Source organism: Lingula anatina, chromosome 6, assembly GCF_051362555.1.
Source record: "Lingula anatina isolate TDL-2025a chromosome 6, LinAna3.0, whole genome shotgun sequence".
NCBI classification, from domain to species: Eukaryota; Metazoa; Brachiopoda; class Lingulata; order Lingulida; family Lingulidae; genus Lingula; species Lingula anatina.
This window is the reverse complement of record NC_141772.1, coordinates 1,078,532-1,103,317: the sequence shown is the minus strand read 5'-3', so window position 1 is coordinate 1,103,317 and position 24,786 is coordinate 1,078,532. Positions and strand designations below refer to the sequence as shown.

At 39.6% G+C, this 24,786-nt stretch overlaps 1 protein-coding gene and 8 non-coding genes across 11 annotated transcripts in view; all 9 read left to right on the top strand.

Annotated features, from left to right (window-relative positions):
• The first annotated feature begins 263 nt into the window (after nucleotides 1-263).
• Trnav-aac (transfer RNA valine (anticodon AAC)) lies at nucleotides 264-336 on the top strand. Its single transcript has one exon. It is a non-coding gene; the product is annotated as a tRNA-Val (tRNA).
• A 640-nt stretch (nucleotides 337-976) lies between these two features.
• On the top strand, nucleotides 977-1,049 carry Trnav-aac (transfer RNA valine (anticodon AAC)). Its single transcript has one exon. It is a non-coding gene; the product is annotated as a tRNA-Val (tRNA).
• A 746-nt stretch (nucleotides 1,050-1,795) lies between these two features.
• Nucleotides 1,796-1,868, top strand: Trnav-aac (transfer RNA valine (anticodon AAC)). Its single transcript has one exon. It is a non-coding gene; the product is annotated as a tRNA-Val (tRNA).
• Nucleotides 1,869-2,357: 489 nt separating this feature from the next.
• Trnav-aac (transfer RNA valine (anticodon AAC)) lies at nucleotides 2,358-2,430 on the top strand. Its single transcript has one exon. It is a non-coding gene; the product is annotated as a tRNA-Val (tRNA).
• A 579-nt stretch (nucleotides 2,431-3,009) lies between these two features.
• On the top strand, nucleotides 3,010-3,082 carry Trnav-aac (transfer RNA valine (anticodon AAC)). The gene has a single exon. It is a non-coding gene; the product is annotated as a tRNA-Val (tRNA).
• Nucleotides 3,083-3,689: 607 nt separating this feature from the next.
• On the top strand, nucleotides 3,690-3,762 carry Trnav-aac (transfer RNA valine (anticodon AAC)). Its single transcript has one exon. It is a non-coding gene; the product is annotated as a tRNA-Val (tRNA).
• A 627-nt stretch (nucleotides 3,763-4,389) lies between these two features.
• On the top strand, nucleotides 4,390-4,462 carry Trnav-aac (transfer RNA valine (anticodon AAC)). The gene has a single exon. It is a non-coding gene; the product is annotated as a tRNA-Val (tRNA).
• A 655-nt stretch (nucleotides 4,463-5,117) lies between these two features.
• Nucleotides 5,118-5,190, top strand: Trnav-aac (transfer RNA valine (anticodon AAC)). The gene has a single exon. It is a non-coding gene; the product is annotated as a tRNA-Val (tRNA).
• Nucleotides 5,191-10,814: 5,624 nt separating this feature from the next.
• LOC106162452 (protein Wnt-7b) overlaps nucleotides 10,815-24,786 on the top strand; it is a 36,365-nt gene continuing 22,393 nt past the window's right edge. The window contains exons 1-2 of one of the 3 annotated variants that reach the window (XM_013539756.2): nucleotides 10,815-11,787; nucleotides 19,192-19,430. In XM_013539756.2, the coding sequence (XP_013395210.1) occupies nucleotides 11,708-11,787; nucleotides 19,192-19,430 (319 nt within the window). In that variant the 5' untranslated portion in view covers nucleotides 10,815-11,707. Of the gene's footprint in view, nucleotides 11,788-17,723; nucleotides 18,392-19,191; nucleotides 19,431-24,786 lie in introns of those variants that run through there. The other 2 variants (XM_013539758.2, XM_013539757.2) reach the window with 2 other exon arrangements.

The window sequence follows — 24,786 nt, the reverse complement described above, 5'->3', positions numbered from 1 at the left end:
ACAGGGGCGGATCCAGAGATATTTTCTGACAGGCTTCCAAATTATCTTCATTGATCCACCCTCCATTTTTGACCGTCTTCCGACAAAAAATTAGATACCCGTCAATGTAAACTTGAAAATCTGACCGTCTTCCAGGGGCCCAGAAGACGGCCTAAATTCAACCCTGATAAATATATGTAAATACAAACCACAACTGCAGTGGTCAGGCACATAATAGGCCCGTTCTAGATTGTAGAAATGAGTCTGAAAGAATGAAGTATGTCGGCTCCGTGGTGTAGCGGTTATCACATCTGCCTAACACGCAGAAGGCCCCCGGTTCGATCCCGGGCGGAACCATTTTTTTCACCCCTTACTTAAATTCAATAACCCGAAGCAGGCCTCGATTATCTCTAGCCACGGATTTGCGAGCGCGACTGACAAATGAACGGCCTCGATATCATGACGCCAATTTGAAAGCAGTGGTCGCTAGAATCACAAAAAGATCGAGAACATACATTTCGATCTCCCGCTGTTTACATAAGGGTTCTTTTTATCAACGCTGCGACATTTTCAAAACGGGAGTAATGTCGTGTCGATCACCACCTGCACATACGGAACGTACATAACGGGTAGGTAAACGGGTTATCGCTTCGAGATTTGCATCTCAGTGCTCGCAAACATTAATTTCACGATAGAGCAGTGATATAGCGGTTTCATCACGAGTTGTTAATGCGGCGTTAGCGATCCGTACCCCAGGCTCGCAAGCACGAACGGATATTTCACCTTTAATGTCAATGGAAGAAACGAGAATAGGCCTATACTAGTATGTCCTATACTGTATATGATATATTAGCATCAGTTTTTAAAAGACTCTTACAAATCTTATCTCTATCACATAAAATTATGTAAATATGATACATTATATTGTTTTGGTCACGCAGTCACAAATAGCCCCAGTCTGGAGCGTAGAGGTGAGTTTGTGAAAATGAAGCATGTCGGCTCCGTGGTGTAGCGGTTATCACATCTGCCTAACACGCAGAAGGTCCCCGGTTCGATCCCGGGCGGAACCACTTTTTATATCACTTTACAAAATTCATGCAGGTACACGTGTAAGAAGCGAAAGTGCAAGTTCTGTTCCGTATCTTTATTATATCCTCTACCAGAGTCGAGATATCTTTGTGCACTTTTCTCTTAACTTTGACAGTCTGTACCCACATTTATTTATCTCGAGAGATATCTGTAAATACTATTCAGGCTCGTAGCCAGGGGGGGTGTTCGCAGAACCGCCCCTTTTGCTGGGGAAAGGTCCCCTCTGGGTAAAATTTGATCTATGTACATGAAGTTTTTATGGGATAAGGTCCACATTTTCAAAAAAAAAAAAAAAAAAAAAAAAAAAAAAAAAGAACCCCCCTTTTGAAATTTCTGGCTACGTGTCTGCTATTAGTAGTTCCAGGTACTTACAGGAGACAGATAAAATCCACATGCTCAAAGCACAGTTCTTGACGTGTGATGCCATCTAAAAGAAGTTTTGCCGAGCAAGGCAGTGTGGGGAATATTTAAAAAGATGTTCAGAAAAACCACAAACGTCTGCGCTGGCCTTTTAGCAGTCTGTGTTTTTAAGTACAAAATTTTGAGTATTGACTCTTTTAAATTCTTTGCTGATTTCTAACCATATTTTTAGCACAAATAAAAGAAAAATAAGTTATCTGACCGTCGGATGATCATTTCTGACTACAAATTGTATTGTTTCTGTCACGCAGGCACAAATAGACCGAGTCTGGAGCCTAGAAATGAGTTTGTAAAAAGGAAGCATGTGGGCTCCGTGGTGTAGCGGTTATCACATCTGCCTAACACGCAGAAGGTCCCCGGTTCGATCCCGGGCGGAACCATATTTTTTTTATAACTTCACAAAATTCATGAATATATGAGAAGCAAAGGTACATACCCTGTAACGTATATATATTATTACAAAACACATATAAAATCCATGGAACAAAAAACAACTTGGGCAACAGAATAACACTATAAAACTGCACCTTCTTGAAATTATGTTGTAAATTTGAAAATGTGTATTCCTTCGGGGCGCAAAGCACAGACAGTAAGTAGAAAATACCTTTGAGATTATCGCTTTTCTAGAAATAATGTACTGTGCTGTTTCTTTAAGCAATACTAACAGAAACACCTCAGTGGCATACACGTACGATCAGTCTTAGTTGCGATGATTTGACATGAGTAATCGCTTAATATGCATCTTTCATTTATGGCTAATCTGCTTCGTATTATTAAGATATGTAAATACAAACCATATTGTTTTGGTCAGGCAAATAATAAGCCCGTTCTGGGGGGGAAGAAATGAGTCTGAAAAATTAAAGTATGTCGGCTCCGTGGTGTAGCGGTTATCACATCTGCCTAACACGCAGAAGGTCCCCGGTTCGATCCCGGGCGGAACCACTTTTTATATCACTTTACAAAATTCATGCAGGTATACGTGTAAGAAGCGAAAGTGCAAGTTCTGTTAGGTATCGTTATATCCTCTACCAGAGTCGAGATATCTTTGTGCACTTTTCTCTTAACTTTGACAGTGCAGAAAAGTGCCCACATTTATTTATTTCGAGAGATATCTGTGTTTATCCAGTGAAAAATCAATTTGTAGCCCTGTTAGAGGGTATATTTATTAGTAATTCCAGTTACTTGCAGGAGACAGATAAAATCCACATGCTCAAAGCACAGTCCTTGACGTGTAATGCCATCTAAAAGAAGTTTTGCCGAGCAAGGCAGAGTGGGGAATATTTAAAAAGATGTTCAGAAAAACCACAAACGTCTGCGATGGCCTTTTAGCAGTCTGCGTTTTTAAGTACAAAATTTTGAGTATTTTTGCTGATTTCTAACTATATTTTTAGCACAAATTAAAGAAAAATAAGTTATCTGACCATTGGATGTTCTTTTCTGATTACAAATTATATTGTTTCTGTCACACATTCAAAATTAAGTCTAGAACGTAGAAATGAGTCTATAACTATCAAACATGTTGGCTCCGTGGTGTAGCGGTTATCACATCTGCCTAACACGCAGAAGGTGCCCGGTTCGATCCCGGGCGGAACCATTTTTTATATCACTTCACAAAATCAAAGATTCATATATGAAATACCGAAAGAACATGTCTTGTTATGTATATTATAACCTCCACCAGGGTCGTGATATTTTGTGCACTTTTCTCTTAATTTTGACAGTGCAGAAAAGTACCCACATTTATTTATCTCGAGAGATATCTGTGAATTTCCAGGGAAAAATCAATTTGTAGCCCTGGTAGAGGGTATATTTTTTAGTAGTTTTACTTTCTTACAAGAGACAGATATAATCCACAAGCTCAAAGCACAGTTCTTAACGTGTGATGCCATCTAAAAGAAGTTTTGCAGAGCGATATTCAAAGGCAGTGTGGGAAATACTTTAAAAGACGCTCAGAAAAACCACAAACGTCTGCGCTGGCTTTATGGAAGTCTGCGTTTATAAGCACAAACTTCCGAATACTGCCTCTTAAAGAAATTATACTGATTTTACTGATATTTAACCACATGCACAAATATATGAAAAGTAAGCTATCTGACCATTGGGCGTTCATTTCTAATTTCAAATTATATTGTTTCAGTCACGAAGTTACAATTAACGCCACTCTAGAGCGTAGAAATGAGACCCAATTATTGAAGTATGTCGGCTCCGTGGTGTAGCGGTTATCACATCTGCCTAACACGCAGAAGGTCCCCGGTTCGATCCCGGGCGGAACCACTTTTTTTAAAATCACTTCACAAATTCAAAGATACATGAGAACCAAAAATATATAATAGTAATAATAATAATAATAATCTTTATTCATTTTAGCACAATTTTACAAAGGCTATGACCAAACAATTATATAGTTACCATATTGAGATAGGTTTATACTTAGTGTTTATACTTATATTAAATGTAAATTCTGTTATAAACCCATTACCATAGGTGACAATTATACTATATACTATATAATAACAACATAAATAAAATACGCAGACCAAAAACCAACTCGAGCTACAGAAAAAGACTGTAAAACTGAATTTTCTTCAAATTTCTCCGTAAATTTTGACCTTTTTATTTTCCCTCCATACCGCAAAGTTCAGAATGTAAGCAGAGAACATCTTTGATTTTCGCTCTCCGAGAAATAATGAAATAGAACTCTGTGTCTGTGTCTTTAAGCCATACTATCGTTTGGTCTATTTAATTATTTGACATGAGTAATCGCTTAATATGTAGCTTAAATTTATGGCTAATATGCATCGCCTGATATACATATGTAATTACAAGCTATATTGTTTTGGTCAGGCACATAATAAGCCCGTTCTAGAGGGTAGAAATGAGTCTGAGAGCATGACGCATGTCGGCTCCGTGGTGTAGCGGTTATCACATCTGCCTAACACGCAGAAGGTCCCCGGTTCGATCCCGGGCGGAACCACTTTTTATATCACTTCACAAAATCAAAGATACATATATGTGAAATAGCGAAAGAACATGTCTTGTTATATCCTCTACCAGGGTCGTGATATATTGTGCACTTTTCTCTTAACTTTGACAGTGCAGAAAAGTTTCTATATTTATTTATCTCGAGAGATATCTGTGAATTTCCATTGAAAAATCAATCTGTAGCCCTGGTAATGGGTATATTTCTTAGTAGTTTAAATTTCCTACAAGAGGCAGATAAAATCCACAAGCTCAAAGCACAGTTCTAAAACTGTATCCTCTTCAAATTTCTCCGTGAATTTTGAACTATTTATTTTCCCTCCAGTCAGCAAAGCACAGAAGAATGTAAGCAGAGAATATCTGTGTAATTATCGCTATACAAGAAAGAATATAATGGAAGCCTGTACTGTTTCTTTAAGACATACAGAAACACATCAGTGGCATTGGGTCAGTTTTAATTGCGATGATATGACAAGATGCTTTTAAGCATATTAAAGTATGCAACTAATATGCTTTTAAGCATATTAAAGTATGCAACTTTCATTAGTAGCTAATATGATAAAGATATGTAAATACCATATTGTTTTGGTCAGGCACATTAAGAGCCTCTTCTACAGCGAGGAAATGAGTCTGTATATGTGAAGTATGTCGGCTCCGTGGTGTAGCGGTTATCACATCTGCCTAACACGCAGAAGGTCCCCGGTTCGATCCCGGGCGGAACCATCTTTTAAAAAATCCTTTCCCTAAATTCACTTGTTAAGGCATCAGTATCAGTGGGAGTCTCAATACACTTCGTTGGCGGTGTATGATTTCAAACATATTTTTAACAATAACGATTATCAAAAATCTCCAAAGGTATGATAAATGAAAACAGTATTACTGTGAGAAATGTGACACAGTGACAATCCAAGGCAAGGATTGCGGTAGTTGCGACCATCACATTGTTCTGTGTCTTGCGTCTTCTCCAGAGCAGTGTACGTATACCAAAGTGCAATCGCCTCAAGGAACCGCGTTTTCAGCTGATAACTTGCAGTGAAAGGTTTGACTAGCGAAGCAAAGGAAAAATTATATGAAATCTCGTTCAGCAAAGTCACAGAGGTGTGCACCGGTCTTCTGATAATCTGCGATGATATGAATACAGATCTGTACATTGAACTATTTAAGACTCTTTTACTGATGTTTAACTGCATTTCAGTTACAAATGAAATGGAAATAAGTTTTCTGATACCGGCACATATAAAGGAACTTTATTATTGATAAATTTCTTAATACGCGCAATATACACATACGAACGTGCGCACATACATAATCGCGCGCTCGCACACACACACATACTTACACACATTCTCTCAGACACATGCACATACACACCACACACTCACACGCACGCACGCACGCACAAACACGCGCGCGCGCTTAACAAAAAGAAAATTGTCATTTGAAAACAATTCCCACCGTAACATAAGCACCTTAATCATCCAGGTCCACACGTGACGCGTGCGTGATTTTCCAGACGTCGTCAACCCCCCCCCCCCACTCTCCCCTCCCCGGTGACGCAGGCACGTCCCGTCAGCTCTCGGGTGACAAATGTGATCCAATTAGACACCAGAGGTGACAGCTTGACAGCTTTGAATGACAAAAACGCGGAGCTCTTGTCAAATATTAGCTACGGCGCTGTTTACTTTATCTTCAGATTGTTTTTATCTCATCCAAGCGTCCGAGTTGATCGGGTGTCTCGTGAGAGGGGATTAACGCATTACTAAGACTCTGATGAGATGACTTATATTGCAATTTTTATAGTCAGTGAGAACAGATTAATCTTAGATTAGGACTTTGGCAAGAATGTTTTAAGTGATGAAATATCCCAAATACACCTATATAATAATTCAGATATAAATATTAAGTAATCGAGCCTTCATGTCAAAACAGCGAGGTGGAAAACACATGGAGGGCATAAGAATATTATGAATGTTTACATATGAATTCCGGTTAGATTTAATAAACATTGTATCTATGATATTATTATGGTACATACTTGAAATTAGAAAAAAAAAAAAAAACATATACACACACACACACACAAAGCTAATATATGTGTAAATGTAAGCTTTATGATTGAAAAAAAAAGATAATAATGATAGAGCATTATTTTTGGACTATTTTCCAATTCTACCAAAATTCATCTAAAAATAGTACCTATACTTTTTTTGTCAATTTTCTCTCAATTTACCCCTATTGTTTTCACGTTCGCATAACTAGGAAATCTGACATCAAACCGTTATATAAAATATAACAGTTTAACAGCTCCAAATATTTTTGAAGTAAAAACGACCACTAGATGGCTCTGGTGTGGTGGTGTCATGGCCCCCGAGATAAAGTTCCCCGAGTGATGAGCATCTCGACGCCGGAATGCTGCTGACACTTCATCGATCTTTTCTCAAGACACCAGTCAATATCAACAGTCAATAGCAGCACGATTACCGCGGACTTGTGGAGAAACATCCTTATAAACACTGCCAACTACTTCAAATTTGTCACAACTCGTGGATGTCGGGCTGTGTGGGGGTGGAGAGAGAGAGAGAGAGAGAGAAAGAAAGAGAAAGAGAGAGACAGAGAGAGAGAGTTATCAAGTTGAGGCTACGCTAATTCCGCTGAGCTTAAAATAGGAAGACAACCCCCCCCCCCAAAAAAAAAAAATAATAAAAAAATAAAGAAAGAAAAAAGAAAAGAATGTTGAAATTTTGGATTCATTTTAAGTTCCAACGAAAGCATCAATCTTAATTTCGACTCCACAACTTGGGTTTGTCGGCATTCATCCCATTTAAGGAACAACGCTTGAAAGAATCTTACCCTGTTATGATGACATCCCCATCAGTGTTACCGCATGAGATGGAAAATATACCTACGTATACGTTCTAATGCTACTTACACAACACTAAACGCCTAATACCACTAAGACACAAACATTTCACATCATTATTATGTTGCCATCAATTCTAAGATATTAAAAATGAACAACATCATTGAATTTCCGACAAAAGATGAAAAAAAAAAATAAAATCACGATTCCGCTGCATGTTTTTTTCCCCTCCCAGGTGGCAGGTAGCACCATATGGCCAGCATATGTTCACCGTCTCATGGGAGTACTTACGTCCATCACCAGGACTGCCTCACCTCCCTGAGAAAGCGGAGGTGTTGGACGGAAAACCACAACACTGTGTCAATATCATAGGAGACTCCCGTGACTACGACTTCTTTGATCTTACCGAAGTGGACTGAATATACCTGTAGTATATAGAAACACATGCGGTCCGAAGGTTTTGGTGAGTGGGGAGGGGGGGGCGTGGGATGGGTTTGGGTGAGGAAGTGGGGGGGGGGGGAGGACAGGTGGGCTTTTATTTCCAAGATTCGCATTCAGAATAGTTTTTAGTTGTATATTATGGTCACACCGTCGAAGGTTGGGTGACAACACTACAGAGAACGAAAATGTATCGGTGCTGAGGAAAGTGCCGTCATAAATCTCTTCTCTGGACGTCTGGACAGAAAAGTTCAACTTCAGACCGATCAACAGACAAACTCACGTCACCAAACCATTAAAACCATTAACCACATATCTTACAGTCAAGTGCACAGTGTTTTCTCTCACTCTCTGGGCATTAAATCACCATAATAATTCATCTAGTTCTCTGGCGACGCAAGTGGGACCGATTTCGGTCTTAAATGATTCCCGTCTGAATGGACCGTATCACAGCGTCTGAAGGGCCCCATCCCCTCTCCGTGCTTAAAGTTAATTAATTGCCCGTTATTGCCACATCTCCCCGGGTCACGTTTACTTAAAACTCCTAACCTTATCAGCCTGTGTCAACCGTTCAGGAATACCGCCTGTAATATTATTGCATTAGACGATGTATTGGATTAGAACAAGGTTGATTGACGAAATGTGCTTACATGAGCATATAATTATATATAGATATATAAATAGATCTATTTATTGATTTTTAAAAAACATTTATCAGCTCATCAAATTATTTAATCTATTTATTCAAATATTGTATGATTTGCCATTTTTAGCCCTCAAATTTGTCATTTTAAATCTTAATGACTTGTAATATTATTATTTAATTCTTTTAAATCGTTTCATTTGGCTCTTTTAATTAAAACAATTGTAAGGCGTATTAGGAGTATTTTAATGGAATGCGTCATATAAGAATAAATTATGATTATAATGATCCGTCATTGTTTCAATCAATCAATCTTTCATCAGATTAACCTACTGTATATACCTAGCTATATACCTTCCTTAATGTATCCACTGACCTACCTACCTATATTAACCTACCTGTACCTTAATTAACCTACCTGTACCTACATGTACCTATACCTACATGTACCTTTATGTACCTACCTATACCTACCTGTACCTACATGTGCCTACCTATACCTACATGTACCTTTATGTACCTACCTATACCAACCTGTACCTACATGTATCTACATGTGCCTTCCTCTACTTACATGGACCTGCCTGTACCTACCTATACGTACATGTACCTATATGTACCTACCTATAACTACATGTACCTATGTCTACCTACCTTTACCTACATGCACCTTTATTTACCTACCTATACCTACATGTACCTATATGTACCTACCTATTACTGCATGTACCTATATGTACCTACCTATACCTACCTGTTCTCACATGTGCCTACCTATACTTACCTATGCCTGCCTGCCTGTCTGCGCACCTAGTTTTGCCCACAGGTGCTTCTCATACCTATGTGTAGGCTACATACATGTACCTACTTACATCTACGCATAACTACTCACCTTCCTACTATACTAACTAAACAGCAGTAATAACACGGATAAAGATAAGCTGGAAAATTGTGCCAATCAAGAAATAAAGGAAGATAATTCAAATTTTTTTGCCCATTTTTTTTCAAAATATCTATGAACCTGTATGGAGTAAAAGCACACTCCAATTGAACGGGTTATTCTAAATTGGGTTTTAAGGTAATACATATTTTTCTACTGTAAACGTAAATTATTTTAATAGCGACCATAAGCATTTTTTTATTAGCGTGATGTTTCGATGTTTGGTCAAATTGTCTTGGTCACTTAGCTCTCTCGCCGATGAACTCTTATGCCACCTTTACAGAAAAGACAATCACAACCTATTTCACCACATTATTTCATTTCATTAAAGAACTAACCCTTCTTCACCGCAGGGTTTATTCTTTCAATATATTTTTCACATAGTTTCGTTAAACGTCACTGATCATTCATTAAATATATTGCCGATAAGATGTTTAGATTGCGTTTACTTCATCTTAAATGCGTGGGTGTCTAATCTCACCAAGGTGGCTAAGGTCGCTCTTCAGCCATTCCATTGAATCTAGAATCGATATTTAAGACGCTTTCTGTGACGTGGCCATGTTTGACGAGCTATTTGTCGTCTGCTGAAGTATTTGCATCACGTGATCATTTTTTACGGCTGACTGCCTCTGAGAACCCTCAAGTGTTGGCTTATTGGTTCAATGAATGAAAATGTTGCTACTGTGTACAGTTTTATTCCTGGACAGTGAAATTTTATGTTCATGCAATTCAGCTCTATGACATTTTATCTTCTGTAAATGTTTATCTACATTGCATTACCCATCACTTATTCTAAAAATTGCTTATTTCTTCAAATTTGGAGATAACAGATTATTAATTATCTACAGATTGGTATCGCTGTTCTATGCATACGTTTTATAATGTTAGTCAATAGTGTTAGTGAATATAAATCTAGCATTTCTTACATTAAAAAAAAACAAAACAAAATTGATGAGATTGTCTTGTTTTGAATAGATCTGTTGGCTCATTGAAACTGTACTTGTGAAATGGATCTCGAGTAATAGCATTTACCATTAAATGAGCGACAATATAACATGCAGATAAAACTAAAAATAAAACTTTCAATTGTTTTCAATCTTAAACTTGTAACCCCGTTTCAATATCAAATATCTCCCACTGTTTGAGGAGTGTAGGGAACGTGTAGGACTATGGAACCGAACTGTTTGCTCTTTCACTGAGTTGGGAATTCAACAGACTGCAGAGGAGAGAAAACTAAAAATATATCGTGTGAAAAGCTGAGCGCTAAAAATGTCGCACGCGTCGATTGTAGGCTTCCATCGAAGGAGGCCTCCTTGCCGCGGGCAGCGCTCTCGAGAGTTTTTACTCCACCAACTCTGGGTTGTTGCGACAAGCGAGATAACGTCGCCTGGCGAGTGTCACACCGCGCGCACTCGAGATGAGGTAAATTAAACCAACATCGTGTGTAATCGTTACATGTCGTCTGCTGTGCATCGTCTGCGTTTGAACAGTTCCGCAGACGAGAACGTGACAGATCAGGAATTGGGGATGCCCAACAAAAAACGAGGTTTACTTAAGTGGTGGCAGCTGTAATGTAACGTTATAATTACTCTATTCTGATATCAGACTTACTCATCAGCGAGAGAAAAAAGTGGAAACGACAAAGAAAAAGGAGTGATCTTTTTACAATTCGAGTAACGTTTCGTCACATCTTCCTTCCGCGTGTGCTAGACAGTTCATTGTCCAAGATGGAATCAATCGCCCTGCCAAAACGAGAGAATCGTTTTTGAAATAGTGTGTTTTTATTAACGCCACAAAGGCAGCGCACCGAGCCGTCAGATCGCGTTCCATTACCTGACAAGGCTAATTTTTTAAAGACATGGCGACCTTGCGGGTCTGAAGGTAGGAGGTAAACCCAGACGACCGAGACCAAGGCTGGCGATGTGCTCCAAGAGAAGGCGATATAATTGCGGAGATTATTCCCTGACACCCTCTAACGAGACCACCGGAATAAAATGACGTATAGTGATCGAGTACAAAGGATCTTGAAACCAACTTAGATTTAGATCAGTTCGCGTGTTTCACGTTTTTCAAGTAGTTTTTTTCCTTTCGAGAGAGCACCAAGGATTTTCACGTTCGCGTTTGCAGACGACATTTCCGACCAATGAGCGTCCAAGTCAACACTAACGCCACCCCCTGAAGGGATTCTTGAAAACCATCTTAAGAACTCAAGAGGGCTAGCTCCATTGAAAAAGAAACAGTTGTTTAAAAGGCAACAACTTTTAAAAAGATGAGAAAGTGTGCTTCCACCATCTGACAGAATATAAACCAAGATAAAAATGTCGGTGGTGTCTTTCCGTCTCAGGAGCGCGGCGACATAATGGTAGCAGTTTTCCGAATCAGCTTCCTTTTGATCGTCTGCTCGTTGTCGTCTTTGAATGGAAGAATCGCCCATCCAGGGTAAGTTTTCTTACTGCCGTTGCCTGAAGTCGAGTAATCATCGAGTGTAATGGATCGATAGGAGTGATCTAATCTGAGCAAATTGAATGACAGTATCATCAGCTTTCAATGTTTATGTACGCATTATTTTCTCTAGAATACCCTAAGTGTCTAGGCTTTGCTTGGTCTTAGTACGCGCACCTACGTAAATGAATCTGTGCATTATATTCCACTCAGCGAACTTTGAAGACGTCCGTTCTTCTTTCAACAAGGCAGGTTCAGCACAGTTTCGTCAACAGAAATCGTAGTTTACCAGTACCTTCCGTATACCTCATTCTTCTCGCGTCTGCCTTCTCCCATTTGTAAAACATGTGACATCTAATTCCTTAGCATCTTTAAAGTACTCTAAACTAGAAGCAATAAGCCCACCAATCCTGCATTTAATACTCATAAGACAGAACAACAGACAGAAGATAAACCTGACTAAGAAAGGTATCATATGACAGATATTATACAGAGATATCAAAATGGGTTTGACTTCAGTTAAATGACTTGGGCATCTTCTGTTTAGCTGATATATTACGACATTTCGCTACTTAATACACGAGAATCGTCTGCGGAGGTCTATTTTGTGAAGGGATGACGGTGAAGTTTGGACGGGCTCGCCATGGCGTTCTACTCGACAGGATGGTGTCCCAGCTAGAGCACGGAATTCTAATGCACGGGGAAATCTATAACTTGAACGCCATGTGTACTGAGCTGATAAGATGGCTTGATCTTTAGTGGTCCGTCACATTAATCAAGATACAGCGTCTCTCTGTTCCTCCCTCCCTCCCTCTCTCTCTCTCTCTCTCTCTATCTCCCTCTCTCTCTCTCTCTCTCTTTGCGTGTGTGTGTGTGCACGTGTGTATGTGAATGAGTATGTGTCCATGCACATACTTGCATAGTTTCATTTAAAAAGATCTACTCGAGTCACCCTTATATTTGTATCTTATTTTTATTCTTTTTTGAATTCTTGAGAGAGAGAGAGAGAGAGAGAGAGAGAGAGAGAGAGGAGACTTAGGCAATGCCAAAAGTATGTTTCTGCAATGTCAACATAATTGGTGTGAATTATAGACTCAAATCAAGCTCATAATAATAACAAGGCTATTTTTCCTCACTCGGATGGTGCTTAACCAAACGATGTAATCGTCTTCACGTCAAGTCCGCAAACACCTTCGCAACGGAGAGGCGCCCGGGCCGTCCTCGTTGTATTAAGATCAACACACAGACTGTCAATTGGCTGATAATATGAGCTATCTATGAATTTATGACAACTTTATATTTGATTGAAGCGATGTGCGAGTAAATACAGTTTATCGCGGTTACTAGATTATTCCTGGCTGCGCCATCTTACTGATAAATTATACATTACTACTGCAGTGCGAGAGGTAAAAAACTGATTTATTAGAGTCGTTGATATTGGTGAATATTGCGATTTATAATCAAGCGTCTTTTTTATGTTTTTCAATCTGTTATTTACACATCATACCATTATTTGTAATCTTCATTTGGATGGGACTCTTTTTTGCTTGCAAAAAAAAAGTAAACTTACATTCAAGTTCGCCATCCCTCCTTTTTTCAAAGATGTTTAAATCTATATCACACTAATGTTGTAGAGTCACCTATCATCTCTCTTTCACACGTAGCACTCGCAAGAGTAAAACTATACATCGTATTTGAAAGATAGATTGAGTTTGATTTTGGGTGGTCTCAAAAAATAATCAAAAAAGGAGAGAGAGAAATAGCGGAAACAATGACGTCACCGATACCTATTCAATCTTCTTCGAGCGTCTTATTTGACGCATTGGTATCTTTTACATTCCCAAAAGAAGAAAATTCACCTGATTTTCAGACATTTCTTTTTTTCCACTCCTTACCTCGTCTCGTTTTAATTAGCGCAGGTGTCTAAACCGGAACAAGCCACTCGATCCCTTCAGTGACATGCCCTACTCTCCATCACCAAGCGTATTTTACGCATTTTATTATCAACTTCCAATTATCTAATTAGTTGTTCTCATCTTAAAGACGTATTAAACAATGTATGCGTAATGTTAGCGTATCAATATGCGTGCAATGAAAAGCAAATGTATTTGCTCGACTGCCAGTACTTCAATTATTTTACGTCAATAAATAAAAAATGCGATAAGAAGATTAAAATAACTGTCAAATTTTACAATCACAGTATATATAAAACAGTATAAATATAACATAAGACTGAAACAAGGCACAGCGTATAAAACATGGTATGTGCCCGAAGATTAGGGTGTTTAATATATTATAACACGTGACACTATGATGAATGAATCAATGATAAATAAATGAATCAATCAATAGGATGGGACGATCATGACGCACCCGAACTCTTTATTCGTAACAATTGTTTGGCTGAATAGGACTTCAGGATGTTGGAAATCCTCTTTACACTAACACGTGAACAACTATAACCCTTACGTATAGATCTACTAGTATAGGATGGGACATTTCTTTCTTCCAAAACTTAAAGCGTAACTTTGCCCATCAGCAGGTACTTGTAGTAGGTTATTCTTTTGTGAAATAGCTTGAGCAAATTTCTTTCAGTTGCGACCGATGTTGTCCCTTTAAACTTTAATACGGACAATTAGAATAACCTCCAAAAATTATGTCGTCCTGTAAATGTCTGTAAGAGAGATGGCTTATTCTGTCTCTTCTAATATAGCATAGAGATCGCTTTTCAACTTTATTAAAAATATAAAATTGGACACAACACATATATCTCTCTGGGAATGTTATAAAGAAGTCATCTTTCTGGTTCCCCTTAAAAATAATTTGAATGAATTATTTAAAGAATTAAAAGATTTCTGCAAAGGAAGGGGATATTGGCGATCGTCTCTACAATATTTAATATGTAAGGCCCCTCCTTGCGCGCGCGCACATACACACACATACACATACACATCAACAACAACAACAACAACATGCTCAACTCAATAAGAACTGCTCCTTTTTTCTTGTATAACATTTACAGCATTATTGGAGACATAACCCTGCAACGACGACAGTCTACCTATTCCACCGGCATCGAACATCTTAATAGGCCTATTAGGTAGCGCTATATCGGATGGAGACCGCATTTGTCCAAACACGGTTTCAGAAAGTCCGTGTTTGCTGCAAATGTTTGCAAATCCTGAGGGACTCATTTCATTTGACTGTAACAAGAGTCGTTGCTGTGGACTAGAAATTAAATTATTCGTCTTCGAGGACCTCTTACGAGGAATCGTGAAAAAGCCCTAGGTATTTGACGACTCCCTGAGTGACGTGTTTCGAGGGCGTTTGGCGACGTTGTACGGTGTGAAGTCGATGGCATGTTGAATTTCATGTCGAAAGCATCCCGCGATTTTTATTGTAACGAAGGGATTGATGGGGTAAACATTTCAAAACATTTTTATTTCCTGCTCCTAAAAGTCAGGGCATTTGGACAAACTGTGTAGGCAAATATAAAGGTAAATATTGACCCAAAATATACTGTGGCCCTTAAACCCCTTTCAAAGGAGATTCTGGGTTTTAATTGGAATTTCATTAGGTGGTTACGGCAGCCATAGTTTTGCCATCAACTGGCTGCATCCCTCACGAGATGGCTGCGGACGTAAATGGTGATTTATTTTTAGGGCGTGATTTACTGAACTCGCTTCCTTTCAAAAGGCTGTTCTTTTTATTTGGTTTTTGTGACCTGCAGGCTTAAACATCTTTGCTTTGGGATTTTTACAACTTTTTTGGTTTTGTTTATCGTTTTTTCCTGATTAGTTCATCTCGTGGTCATTAATAAAAACGATAACTCCTCTTCCTTAGTAAAATGATGAGAGAGAGAGAGAGAGAGAGAGAGAGAGAGAGAGAGAGAGGAAACCGTCAACACACACATTCCTTTTTGGAATCACTTGATTTGCTTCGTTATTTTCGATATCATATATCAACAGCCATGTTTGCAAAGACTAATCATTTATAAAATACAATATGGTTTTACCTGTGTTGACCAAGTGCATACATTAGGTCTAATTCCAGTCATTCCTCTGATAATATATCAAGAATATTGAGCACCTGTCAATAAATTTCATCAACCACAAATAAAATGTACTCCTTTTCTTGAAGAAATTATACTTACGATAGCACTGCCTACCTATACGCACCCCCCCCCCCTCTTGAAATATTAAAATGACCCCATTCCGTCTAAGTCCATATACCTTAACAGTGATTCAGGAACGCTCAGAATGTTATATTGACAAAACCAAGACATTCGTTGACGTAAAATTACATACAATAGTTTGAGCATTGAAAAGACATTCACTTTAAGTAATGTCACACTATTATATGCATTTTTGCATGCACGCGCGTGTGCGCATTCATAAGCACGCGCTCTCCGCCAAATTATAAAGACGTGTTTCTATGTTCAAATCGTCGCATCCCCATCACTCAAATGTCAAGTATTAAACTCCTTCCATCTTCAGTCACTCAACTACTTCACAAGATTATTTTTGGCTTTTCAACATGGAGCATAAACTCGAAAATGTCTGTTTTGTCCCCTTGTTTTTGTTCAAATCGTTACTGTATTTGTCGTCACGAAAACAAGTTTAGAATTTATATCCTGTAATTGCGTTATTCCTTGAGCTCAGTCACACAGGTAAAGCACCTCTTGAAGTGACACGCTTATTGTCCCTCTGTTTTTTGCCCATAGTGACACCACAAACTGCTGTCACTAAATCAAATTATTCTTTTAAATGGATTTATATTTCGATTGGCGTTTGAGGAGGTTGACAGGCGATGGAGTGGGTATAGATTGTCTTCACGCCGGAACTTGAAGCGCTACTGTTGCCAGTGTCTGTATGCTAAGCTCAGTGCAGGCATGCATGGCAGAAGAAAGCCGCGTTCTCTCGAGGGCTCTTATAGGTAAATTTTAAGAGCTACTTCAGTGAAGTGCTCTCGTAGCGTTCATTGTGTTGTAACTTGCAGAATGGCCCCATTTGTACACTCTCGGGGTTAAGTGTGTTGGGGGTTTCTTCGAAGTGCCGTCTCTTTATTTCAATCCGTGTAACAATGAGCGAATTTGTGATCTTTATTTTTTGAGATTGACAGGTAGGCTTTATTTTAGTAACAGTGTAGTCAGGTTGGTAGAATGACGAAGAATTTTTCGGTGCGTTAGTAAACACCCTGTCCGTAAAATGGTTGAACGATTACATAGACAATTTTTTAAGAAGCCGAATTATGACTGACGGGCAAAAAAACCCACGCCGTCTGCTTCCAAATTTAGTCAGAGGGTGTCGCGTCTGTCGTCGAGTAATCAAGACAAGCCTTATTACAGACAATATCGGTTTTATCTTTATTAGATATTGTCAAGGGTAAGAAAGCTATAATAACCAACGTCATCCCACAATACAGTAAACATAAAAAAGAATCATACTGAAATAACAGAGATAAAAGTTATAAACATCTAATATAACGCTTTATAAAATGGTGTGTTATAAATTTGAACATAAATTCTTTTTTTACCGACGAACAAGTTGTCTTTATTTTCAACGCAGCAATGAAAAGTGAGAGTAATGAGAGTAATGAATGGAAAAGTGTTGGTGGCATCTGAAAAAAATGTAGATGGCCAACTGCCAGAACACGTTGGTCAACTTGTGACTGCCCACCTCGAGTAGACCACTCGGACCAGCTGAGAGTAGGAAAGAAAAATATTTCAGTTTGGCTTTTGTTGATAATTTTTCAATCCAAACACATAGTTTCTGAGGTCCACAATGACCGTGTGTTTTCCAACGTGGTCTCGCTTTGTTCCCCGCGCGTGGAAGAGCTGCCTCTAACAATATGTGCCACTCACCAACCCGAGCACTGCCATTTAACCGTTTGTTGTGTTTCGGCCTCGGTTTGTTTATCACTTTTTCTTTCCTGATTTGCACGGGGGGTGGAGGCCCATTCACTTGTGTCTAATGGTGGGTTAACAGTGTATAGTGCGGTGCATGACGGCAGTTAAACATTAGAACAGCGTTCATTACGTTAGTCACTACGGTGTTCTGTTCCGCAAGTAGGGGTGAACGATTTTTTACGCAGTTCGCCTTTCTCCGCCTCTTCCTATCCACCTACCGGTAGTAGCGGCGACTGGCTCGTGTTAAGACTATACCTGACCCGATACTACTCGTTAACCACTTAGTTTGGCTCTGTTACGGATCTGAGAGATAAAAATCCGCGTCCAAGCATGAAGTGAGGCGCGATGCAACGCTCCCCTTAGAAGTGACCCCGCGTCCGCCAAACCAATCGCCTCGATGTGCACTTAGCACGAGAAGTTTAATGACATTCATACCACGGCGTTCCCGACCAATCAGAAGGCGAATCTTGAGACAGAAGTCGTAACATAGTATCACATTCACAGTCGCTGTTGAACGCAACACCTGCTCAAAACTATGGATTACAAAACTCGGATTAAAGGGGATTAAACGGATCCGGTTGATTGGGGACGCGTCTCCGTAACGCAATGGTCGGTTAATATGGCACCGGGGGCCTACCTACGCCTCTTAATTCTTCTGATCTACCTGCTGCACTCAGTGGACGGGACGTTCTTGTAAGTATCCTTTACTAAGTTACAAAAATGTTGGTTTAACGGAAAAATACAGCAGCCGTAACTGGGTGTAAAAAATCGTGATTGGTACGATTCAAACGTCATTCTCACGTGGCACCCCTTGGCGCTGCAGTAGAACCCCCACTTCCTCCGCGTCATTTCCCCCCGGGATTTCCCTACCCCCCTCTCCCCAGCTTAGAGCGTCCTTTACCTCTGCTGATGGTGTAAAATGTGTTTGTTCCATTTCCCACCGCTATCTGTGTAAGGTGCTACTTGCCTGTCTCGTCTTCACTCACCTGTGACATCACATTTATTTTCATACCGCGGCTCTGCAACGCACGCAGACGACATTGAGCAGCCTCATCAAAAAGACGTGCTAGGACAGCACCGTGCTTAGATCTCTTTCGATTCTGGGATATTTCGGAATAATTTCAAAGAACTGAAAAAGCAGACGGGTTTTTTTATCTATCGGATTTATTATTTCTCACGTGTTCTTTGTCCCACTATCAATTTATTGAGGATGAGTTAAAAACCGACTTTTTATGCGCTTTGAGGGGGTTTCAAACAGACACTCAGTGGCGGCGCTGCGAGAGCGCGCGCACACAACCACGGAGCGAGGATTTTGTCCCCACGACGCATCTTGTGATTTCCCAGGCGAACTCACGAATGTCGGCCACCAGGTCCCAGCCCTCGACGTGACGCCTGAAGACCCGCGGTGCAGCGAGACGCTACCACATGTGTTGTGCCCGTCTCCTCTCCTCATTTCGACCCTGGCTGATCCTTTTCCTCCTCCTTTCTTCCAGTGCGCTGACTGTCGTAGCTCTAGGAGCCAACATCATTTGCAACAAGATTCCCGGCCTGGCTCCGAGACAGAGGGCCATCTGCCAAAGCCGGCCCGACGCCCTCGTGGCCATAGGGGAGGGGGCCAAGAAGGGGCTGAGCGAGTGCCAGTGGCAGTTTCGACGGATGCGCTGGAATTGTACGAATATAGGGACAAGCCACTCTATCTTCGGACACGTTTTCCCCGTAGGTCGGTACCCAGGTATTAGGCACATTTTGCTTCTATTTCACCTTTGGGTTGATTAAAGGATTCTGGGACCTTCCCCAAGCGAGTAGATAGTTTTGGAAACCACCATATTTGTCCCATTTACATATATATATATATATATATATATATATATATATATATATAAAGAACAGAGGACCAAGTAAACCTCTGACAGTGTTTTATTTTACTCTTTTTACTCTAACACTATTTTTATTTTCACTAAAATTAGAATTGATATTATTAATATTATATCCATGTATTAATATTACATTATTTTTGGCATTTTATTCTCTATATTTGATGTTCTTTTTGTACCTGAGGACTTCATGTGCAGAAGTCAGATTTTGTTAAAAGTTAAATTATTCTAGCACAAACATTGTGTCTTAAAAATCTCAGAAATATCCCAGACAATAAACTCGCTCAAGGGTTCCAGAATCTCTTTAAGTGCAGTATGATTGGTTCAATTTTATTAATTCATTTTTTTCATAATTCACAACGGTGGTTGGGGGTCGAGATATGTTCCAATTTTATTTTAAAGACCAGGCGGTGAAGAGTTAAGCTGTTGATAAATAACCTTGATGTTAATTAACTCAAAGTTTTACTGTTTATCCGGTCTTTAGTTTTAATGAATATGAATCGACACGTTCAGGGGAGGCATTTTAAGAGTTATCAATACGAATATCACACGATTAATGGAGATAAGGACGAAGATAAAAACTGCGAGCAAGTAATGTTATTCAGAATTCACGCTGTGAGCATGACGTTTCATCATGAGATAAAGTACTCTTTAGATAAAATGGAAAAGCAATTCACGACTTGAAACTTCTCTCCTTTGAAAAACCGGAGTTAAAAGAATATATTTTTTATTAGTTTTGTTAAAAATGTGGAATTTTTTTTAGATTTCAATAGGGGTTGCAAAGCATTTATTTTTCATGCTTCCAACCAGTTATCTTCTCGGGCCCTAAACCACGGTTAAGTTATAATGGCGAAATGAACCTCATTTTAATTCATGAAGAGCATTGAGCGGCGTCCTTCTTTTCATTAACTGTAGGAGTATCAGCAAACCACAATCGTCTGCAAGGACGTCCCCAAAGTCAGTCAAATCCCAGGCGTGCGTTTATTAATTATGGATGAAGAACATAAATCTCCTTCGCCATTCAAAAGTATTGGTCTGCTTCGAAGAGAATTCTTTAGGGTGACTTTAATTAGATAACCATGCTTATTTTTCGTCTGGCGTTGATATTAAGTAAAGATTTTTTTGTGGAGAAACAACAAAGTGTAGGTGTGCTTATTTTAAGTAACTGAGTAGTTACACGAGGACAACTGTTTGGAACTCTTCAATAAAAACTTTCGTACTTCACAAATGTTATGAGAATAACATGATTTAAATTGGTAAATTAGCTTTTCTTACATCTTTACAACACACAAAAAAAAAACGAAATGAATGCTGGATAAATTTGCATATTTTATGTGTTTCACAACTGCGGAGATAACACCTGCCAAAAGTAGGACATTCCTCAAGTCAACTTTTATTTGACCCCAAAATTGAAAGGTAAAATTAGTGTCGGTTTTCACCGTCCAGATTTTTTGCGGTCAAACGAATCGTGTGACGAATAATTTCCCAATTTTTTTTCTTCTTCAACTGCAGTAGAAATGAAGGTATTCTGAATAGCTGTTGCCACATGAATGCCTTCAAAAGCCTTCAAATAATTTGTCCCCAGTTTAATCTTCGCCGCCATGGTCAAGGACAATTGCACATGGAAATACGGTATCAGATTTGGGGAAGGCAAGGCCAGTGTGGAGTAAGAAATTCACAGAGGGGCAATATGGCTCGTGACTTCACACCTCACTGTGTATGAGCAGTGATATTTTGTCAAACTCGGGCCTTTAGGGCTGCGGGCTGCCACACATTGCTGTCTGCTGTGGATAACGCTCACGATTGATTAATTCTATCACTGGTGTTGGGCGAATCACTCGAGTTTATTTGATTCTTAAGTGCTGATTGCTTGTTGTGTTTCATATGTAATTTTGTTATAATTTGTTAGGTATAGTTAAGTTTCTTTTTTACATTTTATGTATGCATGTGTGTTATTTTATAGTGTGTGGGAGTGTTTTTATGATGCTGAAAATAGTTGCATGAAAAGAATATTGCAGACTGTTTCCTCTCCTTTATTGATTTCCTGCCATTTTAATTCCCAATAATTGAACATGCTGCGTGGTTATTTTAGAACAATTAAATATTCTCATCTAAAAAAGATATCGTGATTCACAATAATTGCATTAATAATTGGGTTTCTTTCAATGTCTTATAATGTTATAAATAATTACCAACCCCCACCCCCAACCCCCTCCTCCATACACCTTATTTTTCCGGGATATGTAGAAGGGGTAAAGTACCCTCTAGACGGCCTGATGTCACCCTGGTGTGTCCTCACATTGCACCATATGTCCCACGTTTTATTTGTGTCGTCTTCACCTCGCACTGAGTCCACCTTCTTGCCTCCTCTCTCTCTTCTCTCTCTCTCGCCTCTCCTCCGCTCTCTCTGTACGACCTGGCCAACCCGGGCTACTCTTCTGTTCTGTTTTGTTTCTAAATATTGGCGAACAATCCCGAAGAATAACAAACAATGGCGGTATTTTTCTAGCGTTACACACAGGGACGTACCAGTAACTGAATCTAATTTGCCATTCCCCCGTGCTGCCCCGCATTTTGCTAACACCAAGAGAATACTGCTCCGACATTCAACACAGGCTTTTCTCCACGGCGCACTGAGTCACAAAGGGCCACGGTATAGGAGACACTGGCCAATTACATCAGAGACCAAATTGGTCATTCGTTTCTCTCGAGTGTCCACTTTTCTCCATTTGTCCCATGGTCAGAGGCGGGGAGGTATGGTCCAGCAGCAAAGGCGGTTGGTTGGTCAGTTTTCCCCCTGAGGGGCAAGCTTTAAGCCCAGCGATTAAGTACTTTGGACGCGAGCCACGCTTAAACGCAGTCTAAAGAAAGACTATTATGTCAATCTGTATCTTTTTAGTAGGCTTTAATTAACTCAATACAAACATCTAATTTTAATATATCAAGTTAGCAACGGCAATAGGTTGTGATTGATCTGGAGAACGCGTGGACAGGTGGCGCTGATAAAGCTAACGAGATTCGGGTGGTTTTCTTTGGAAACGGTTCGGGGTCAGCCTGCCGCGTGCCGTCAGCAAACACCTCAAAAGACGCCTGTTATTCCTAGAGTTAACAATCTCTGTGGTGCAAACATACCTTAACAGAGGGAATGTTATTTTTTTCATTTGAATCGTCTCCATGTGTGGGTGCCGTGGTGGGATTTTAAGGTGTTTCCTACTGCAATATCAAATCATTGGCAATATCACAGAGCACCTACAATGCACTGGGTGGAATTGAGAAAACTTCCTGGAATGGCCGTAAAATCGCGACTAGTTGTTAAGACAGGACTAGATTTAAGTCCATTAGAAAGACACTCGATAGGTCTGGGCCACGATTTATGTCTGATAAATCAAACACGTTGGTCAGTTTGTATGATTTAGCGAAAAGATACGACCTTGAGTGTGAAATTTGAGTGTTCCTTTATGACCATTTTCACCTTTATTTCTTCAATGTGAAGTTGATATTTTGTGTTGAGATGTGAATAATTTTATTTTTTTATCGTTTTTTGGAACATTGCGTGTACAATAGAAAAGGTTATGAATAAAAAAACAAACAACTACTTAAACTAATATATATTAATGTTTTAATCAATGTACAAACTATTTGATTAATAATTTGATTAACAGACAATTTCAAGATGAAACCAACCAAAGCAAAAAAGCAACTATTTAAGGACGGCATAAGACCAGTGATAGTACATCTCCTCATAAGAACCCACCAATCTCTTAACTGTACAGTTTGAATCAACTCTTGTTCACGCTTTGCTATTTAATATATATATAAGTGACTTTTTCTACTTGAATTCGAGTCACGACAATTAATGATAGTATCACAGAGCGTCACATAATGTCGCAGTGAGGTGACGAAGCGACACCAGAAAGTACCAGGAGTATAGGCGACAAAGGTGACAAAGTTAGGGACAACGTGCTGGCGTTGTTTCACTTGGGGTGTTAAAGTGTCATAATGGGGACACTAGGACGTCACGTTTGATAACCCAAGGAGTCGGGATGACAACGATGACACAGTATCTTACACTTGGTAGTCAAATGTCACTGTCATCCTGCTGTGCTCATTGTGGTGTGGAACTGTTGGCAATAACATCCCAGTTTCCATAGCAACCGAGCAGTCCAGAGCATGCTGCGACAGACGTTTACTATGTCAGCACCTTAAATGTCATGTCAGGTGCGTTCACAGGTGTTACATCCTTCTTAAGTGTTGTTTTAACAGACGCTTCTGTGTTACTGATACATGCAGGCATCTTGTTATATAAGGGTCTCTGTTTGTCTGTTGTCAACAAAGACTGACTTAATTTATTTTACTAGATTTTGAAAAATTAGGATGAGCTAGAAGAAAATTCTGAAGAAAAGCAAGCATGGTGTCACTTTGACATACGGTGTTGTGGTAAATATGACATAAATATTACAGTCTTCATTTGTCTTTACTGGGGGGGGGGGGTAGCGGCATTTAAGAGCGGGTTCAGGCTTGACGGTTTCTTGTGGTTTCGACTCATGGTTGTTTCACAATCCCTACAAAAGATCCATAGGTATAAATCCACATCAACACCCTGTCGTCTGCATGCACCTCGTACATTTTCAAAACCGAGAAAACAATTTGCTTGCGGTGCGTTCGACGCTGAAACACTCCCTTGTCATAGAGTGGAACCCATTGCTGAACAGGGAACTCATCAAATTCCAATCCAATCGTAAATAAAAGGCATTCCTTTCAGTCAACTATCTCAATAAGCAGATACCGCCTGGGATGGTAGCAATTTCTGGTGCCGTCCCCAGTGAATCTCCCCCTTAACTCGTCTCAGCATGAAAGGCCACTACTTTGATATGATATATGACTGCCATTGTTGAAAACTTGATTCATTGTCTCCGCTATGTATTTATAGCAGAAAGATGTGCCGAGGCTTAAAAACGGAAATATAAAAATGGTTCCCATTTGCTAACCTAATTTTTCATCACACGCCACCGTGTTGTTGCTCTATCCTCAATGACAAGATTCATACAGTCATCATTTAGCGTGGGACTGATTTGCCCCTGTCACCCGCCACAGGTCCCAAAGCCTTGCCAGTGCATTGCTGAACTCAAAACATGGCGGCCGCATATTAGCTGAGTTACAGCGAAAAGACAGTACACAAAGTACGTAGATCTGTTGTCTAACGTCTTGTGAACA